The sequence below is a fragment of the Pteropus vampyrus genome, unplaced genomic scaffold (genome assembly GCF_000151845.1).
Source record: "Pteropus vampyrus isolate Shadow unplaced genomic scaffold, Pvam_2.0 Scaffold178, whole genome shotgun sequence".
NCBI lineage: Eukaryota > Metazoa > Chordata > Mammalia > Chiroptera > Pteropodidae > Pteropus > Pteropus vampyrus.
The window spans coordinates 60,544-66,791 of NW_011888959.1; the positions used below are offsets into that span (position 1 = coordinate 60,544).

Below are 6,248 nucleotides of genomic sequence, written 5' to 3' on the forward strand. Positions count from 1 at the left end.
CCCCGGGCCCCGCCCCGACGACGCCCCACCCCTAAGCCGGGCCCCGCCCCCGGCACGCTCCAACGCGGACCTCGCCCTTCCCGCGCGGCCCCGCGTCCGGCCCCGGCCTCGCCCTCTCACCTGCGCTGCAGTCCAGGTCCGAGCTGGTGTCCGAGGCGCTGAATCTGGCTCCTGAGGCCAGAATGAGTTCCCCGTCCAGTGGCAGGAGCTGCAGGAAGTGCAGGCTGAGGCGGCGCCACGCGGTGTTCCAGGGCGTCCGAGGGTCTCACTCTGAGCCCACCCCCGTCCCCCGTGTCTCTGGGGAGGAAAACCTAGACCGTGGCCAAGGGAGCTGGCGGGTGAGGGTCAAATAGGTGGGGGGGAGCAGAGCCGCTGGCCAAGGAATTGGACCTACCCTGAGACCTGGGCGCGTGGAAAGTTTGGGGCAGGGGCCCCTCCGCAGGGCTGTCGCCCTCCCCTGTCACCCCGGAGAAACCGCAAGCCAAGGGCTCACGGGTTCCAGGAAGCCACGTCGCTGGGAAGTCTAAAGGCAACCCTGAACCTTGCGAAAGAGGGGAGGGGGCTACAGCTGGACGGAGAAGGGGTGCCAGAAATGGCGGGAGGGTAAGGGGGCCCTGCAGTCGCCCCTGTCTCCCCTCCAGCCTGGGCTCCACCATGGCAACTGGTTCACCACAGAAAAGCCTTGGCCCTCAGCTATTGGCAGCAAGAGGGCCAAGAGAAGGAAGACTGGCCCCCCTCCGCTCCCCTCCCCTCCCGGCCCCAGGATCCCACCACCATTCCTCTTGACAGGACACCCCCCCCCGCCCCCCGCCCCGTGATTAGGGTTGGAGGTGAGTGCTGGGGTCATGAAGAGTTCAGCGGAATCAAGGGCCATCTCCCCAGGGCCCAGCCTCCTGTCCCAACGCACTGGGCAAGGCCTGCCCTTCGGCCTGTCCCCAAGCACTGGACCTGACCAGGAGGCCAACCTCTGCAGGGACATGGGGCCACAGACCAACTACGCCCACACCGAAGGGCACAGCACTGTGACAAGGCAGCCCCACCCCCAAGCACCAGGGCGTGCCCGGAAGACGGACACAGGATGCCTAGGAAGAGGGGAGATGTTAGTGATGTGTAGCATGAACTCATTTTTTAAAAAGAAACAGGGAAAAATATAAATAAGTTACGAAAAGCAATACTTGAAAGGAAGAGCGTGGAGGGTGAGAGGAACACGCGGGCTGATCCCGCGGAAGAGCGGTGAGCTGGGCGTTCCCGTTACGGAACTCTCCAGAAGACAGCGGGAAAGGACTGAGAGATGGGAGCCCGAGAGACCGCGGATTGGGATCAAAGTGCGAAAAGTCAGACACCAGGGTGGACTAGAGAGAAAACATTCGAAGAAACGAGGAAGGTGAATTTTCTAGACTTGAAGAAAGCTGGGAAACTTCAATTGGAAAAGCACCATCGAGTCCCAAGTGAGAAATGAGGAAAAGTCACACCTGGACATGTGACAGTTTGCTTACGAATATCAAAGACACAGAGAACATTCTAAAAGCTTCAGAGAAAGAACAGATCGCCTAGGGAAAAAAAAAATCAGAAATCAGGTTTCTCAGCAACAACGATGGATGTAAAAAGAGAGTAGAATAACATTTCGTGTACCGAAGGAAGATAACTTTCCATCTAAAATTTCATATCCAGACAAACTTCTGTTCAAATCCAAGAGCATAATAAAAATATCCTCAAGTCTGATCGCCACACAAAGACCTACCCTGAAAACAGGCTTGGACGAAGTAAGGAGGAAAGAAATCCAGAAGCTGAGAGATACGGGAAGTCAGGGTGATGCGATGCTTTGGTACAGCTTTCCGTTATCTTTAAAATTTTTTTTAAAGCTAGGATTAAAATGCGACGGGGGAGGGGGAGGACCAAAAGGACAGAACTTGCTTGTCGTAGGAAGATACAGATATTGAAAAGTTTAAGAAATCAAAAGGAGGGCCAAATCTGAAAACCTGGATGGAATATAGCAATTTCTAGAAAAATTTAGAACATCAAAACTGACACATGAAGCAATAGAGAATTTAAATAGACCAGCAAGCAGTAAAGAGATTCAACTGCTAGTCAAGGACCTCTTATTTTCAAAATCCCCAATCCAAATGTTTTTATAGGTTCAGTATACTAAACTCTCAAGGAACAATTAATTTCTTACAGGACTTGTTCTGGAAAACAGAAAAAAGAATGGACATTGCCCAGTTCATTTTATGAGGCCAGTGTGGTCTTGATTCCAAAACCAGATAAAGGAGAATCCAAGATAAGAACAATTATAGACTCGTTTTAGTTATAAATGCAGATGCAAAAATCCTAAATAAAGTATTAGCTGACTAGATCCCACAGTGTATTTTAAAAGTACGTGGTGATCAAAGGGTTCATGTCCCAGGAATGCAGGAAGGAAGGAAAGGGGACGTCCAGGCCACATGTATAATGGCGTCCAGCAGGTGGCAACAGAGAGTCTTGGCTAATCGGGTCATTATGACCAGGAAGCCAGTCTTGACGAAGTGGGACGTTTGAAGAAGTGGCATGCCTTTTGACCTGCACTTGCAGCACGGTGCCAGGGGGACATCTGTCTTGCAAGGATGGTTCAACCTCAGAAAACCTCATTAACTGGCTAAAGGAGGGGAGAAAAATCACACCCCAATCCTTGTAGAGAAAAAGGAAAAAGCCCAACAACCTACTTAAGAATTTAAAAAATACTGCTAGCCAACTAGCAGTAGAATAGAATTTCTACAACTTAATAAAATTTATGCACCAAAACCCTACAGCAAACACTACATTCAGTGGAGAAACGACATGCCTCCTCTTTCACCTCGGAACGAGACAGGATGCTGACTTCGGTCACTTTTGCTTGGCATAGGGGAGGTAAAAGGGGTTAAGACTGGAAGGGAAAAGGAATGGCTGTCATTATTTACAAAAAGAACCAAGTGGAGACTATAACATTTAAAAATCAAGCTCCATTCACAATATAAACCAAAGTATAAAGTATTTGTGAATTAACTGATACTCTATAAGACCTCTGTCGGGCCCACTGTCAAGCTCTGTAAAGAGGGTTATGATGGGTGGAGCCCACGCCCTCGAATGGCCCCCTTGCTGGTATAAAGCTGGCGATCCTCCCCAGTCAAAAGCCCAGGGTTCTGGTGGTGTTGCTGGTGGCGTTACCCGATTCGCATGCTCTGTGACAATCAGATCCACAAAGGACTAGTTGACCTTGTGACAAGAGTGAAGGGGGCAAGTTGTCCCATGGATACGAAGACCTCCCAGACAGCCTCAGTGAGAGCACAGCGTGGTGTGGGCAGGAGGTAGGCAGAGCGACCAAAGGGGGCGCTCAGAGCCCCGCACGCACCCTGGGTGGCTGGTGAAGATGGCAGCACCCCAAAGCCAAGGGGCAAGGCTGGTGGTTTGGAGGAGGACGTGGGACTTTGGGCTCATGCCAAAGACGAGAACAAAGCTGGTTCCCTAACTAGTGCCCTTGATGACAAGACTATGACTTAACAGACGTAATATATGGTCAATTGTAGCTGTGACTGTGAAACGCAGTTAAAAGGCAACAGGTTTTCTTTCGACAGGTTACTATGGAGTTGGTGTTCGGCGAGGGGCGGCATGGGCAGAGTCCCCAGCGAGAAGATAGACGGGATTGACCGACAGAAAACAGGAGCTGCCCCCCAAACCAGAACTGGGCGAAGGGTAGAAATGGGAGGGGAGAGGGGGCTTGGGAGGAAGAAAATGCCGGGGATAGGAGCCCCGAACCTGGGAACTACAAATTAGAACACTGACATCGCTGTGCCTACGACTAGCTGCAGGACAATGCTGAGTGCTGGGCAGTGGAGGAGGGGACACCATGCAGCGGGAGTGGCAGGCGGCCATCGGCAGTGCTGGGTCCATCCGCCCTCCGCCAGCGGGAACCTTGGGGCCGCTGCACCCCGTCCCTGGGCCCCCGAGCAGTTCCCACTCGGGTCCTCTAAAGAAGAGGGTGGGAGGTGAGGGGGGACCCCAGGGGCTGCGTGCGGGACATGAGTGCCCAGAACCCAGAACCTGTGGAAAGGGAGGAAGGGCTCCCTATCTGGAACAGCCGGATGAGGGGGCCTATGGGGCAGCGAATGAACAAATGAATGAATGTTGTCTCTTTTAAGATTCCCAAGTTCTTCCAGAGATCATCAAAATAACAAATTGGCTGGGAGGGGCCCCTAGGCCGTGGCACCCCCACCCCTACCAACTCTCCTGCCCGCGGGACCCCGCCTGCCCCAGGCCACTGCCCAGGTGCCATGGTTAAGCATGAGGGGCACTGGGTCCAGCCACTGTCCCCAGGACTCTGACCCCTCTGTGCCTGAATCTTTGGGCTGGACAAATGTCTGCGGGGACCAGGGTCCCTCAGCCTCTGTCCGATGTCCCCTCCCAAGAGAGGGTCCCAGAATCTATGCTGCTTTTGAAACCCATCAATTAACCAGCAGCCTCCTAGGGATCCCCAAACCCTGCAGGAGATTTGGCGGGGCCAGGCCACCTCATGTCCCCCACTCATCCACACAAGATCCAGTGAAGAGGATGCCAACCCTGAAAACCACGCCCAGAGCCCCGGCTCCGCCCCTCACTAAGGCGTGGCTTGCTGGCAGGTCCCAGGTAACAGGAAAACGATCTGCCCCAGGCAGTGCCAGGCCCTGGGCTCCAGCCTTCCCCAGGGCTGGGCCCTGAGACCCTCCAACCTGAGGAATGACGCTGCAAATTAGGGACGGGCCACCCTTTTCGCAATGGGCTGGACAGTAAATAGCCTAAGTTTTGCTGTCCACACGGTCTTGTCACAGCCCATGACAGTGTCCATATATGTAGTGACTGAATGGGGTGGGGGCGCTGTGTAGCTAAAACTTTATCTACAGACATAAAGGTTGAGTTCCACATACTTTTTGCTGGCCACGAAATAGTGTCCTTCCTTAGAATTTTTTGCCCATTTAAAAACGTGAAAACCATTCTTAGCTCCAGCCCCACCAGGAAGGCGGGGCGGCATTCGGGCAGCTTGAGGGGAGTAACAGACAGCAGGGGGCTTTCCCATGGCCCCCTCAGAGCCTTTAATACTGGATGAAGCAGCATTTCTCACCCAAGTGGTTGTGGAAACTGTTTTCCCCCTAATTCCCACCGTGTTCTGGACAGCGTTTGGCAGAAAGGTCCCCTGGAGTTCTGATGGAGGGGTGTTCAGGCACCAGGACAGGGAAAGGCTTGGGGGGGGGCCTCCCATATGGTTCCCCCACCTCTCAAAAGACCCTCTAGAGGCCTGCATGGTCCCCCATGCGGGTGGGGGCAGCCCTTGCAAACCTGCCACCGCCCCGTACCCCCTCACCCCCACCCCCCACCCCCGCGGCAGCGCAGCCCCCTCACCATGTTGGCGACGCTGTGAGCTTCTCGCACCAGAACTGATACCATCTGCAGGAAGAAGCAGCGTCAGCCACGGATCCCACTGGTTCCCCACCCCGGACCCCTAGGGGCCAAGGGGCTGAACCCCGCCCCCCAGTCCTGATGGGGGCCCAGGCACCTTGTCCGCTGGGAACTCGACGGCGGCGCCCGCACACGGGGTCCGGTTCTGGCTCCAGTTTTCGGCAGCATCAAAGTCGGTATTGGGGACCCAGATTTTGTAGGCGGCCCGGGTCAGCACTGGGGATGGGGGCGCTGAGTGGTGCCCGGGCCCGCGGCATCTGGGTACGCACCCAGATGCCCCGTCCCCTGGGGAGGACGACCTCCCCCAGAGAGGCACGGTGGCCGGCGCATGTCACACAGCTGGGTGCAGAAGGGGTCCCCCCGGTGGCCCAGACCAGGCCCTCAGCCCTCCCGGGTGAGACCAGACCCGCGGGAGCCCCACCCGCGCTCTCTGACGAGCTCCAGCATCGCAGAGCCCAAACGCGCCTCCTCCACGACGCCCGCCGAGATCGCCTCGTCGCCCCGCCCCAGTGTTGCCAGGCGCCGGAGCAGAGGAGCCGGGCAGGCAAGGACAAGGACAACCGAGGACGGAGGTGAATGCGGAAGCAGAGGCCTCCGCCAAGTGGAAGGGTCTGGGGTCGGCAGGGAGCGGCCGGGAGGGCTCTGCACGGGCGCTGTGTCCTGCAGGGGCCGCGAGGGGCTTCGGAGAGCGGGGCGGGGACGGACGCGGCTGCGGTGTTCAGGGCTCCGGAGCGTCGGGGGCCGGCACCGAAGACACGCACTGGGCTGGTGCGATGGGGGAGGGTCGGCGGCGCCCTCGGGACCGG

The 6,248-nt window shown here is 56.2% G+C and overlaps 1 protein-coding gene across 1 annotated transcript in view; it reads right to left on the reverse strand.

Annotated features, from left to right (window-relative positions):
- The window catches only part of AMN (amnion associated transmembrane protein), a 16,587-nt gene that overhangs the window by 2,192 nt on the left and 8,147 nt on the right, over window positions 1-6,248 (reverse strand). Inside the window, exons 3-5 of the mRNA XM_023537134.1 lie at window positions 5,540-5,699; window positions 5,386-5,430; window positions 121-208 (exon numbers count right to left, since the gene is read on the reverse strand). Coding sequence (XP_023392902.1) covers window positions 121-208; window positions 5,386-5,430; window positions 5,540-5,699 — 293 coding nt within the window. The remainder of the gene's footprint in view (window positions 1-120; window positions 209-5,385; window positions 5,431-5,539; window positions 5,700-6,248) is intronic.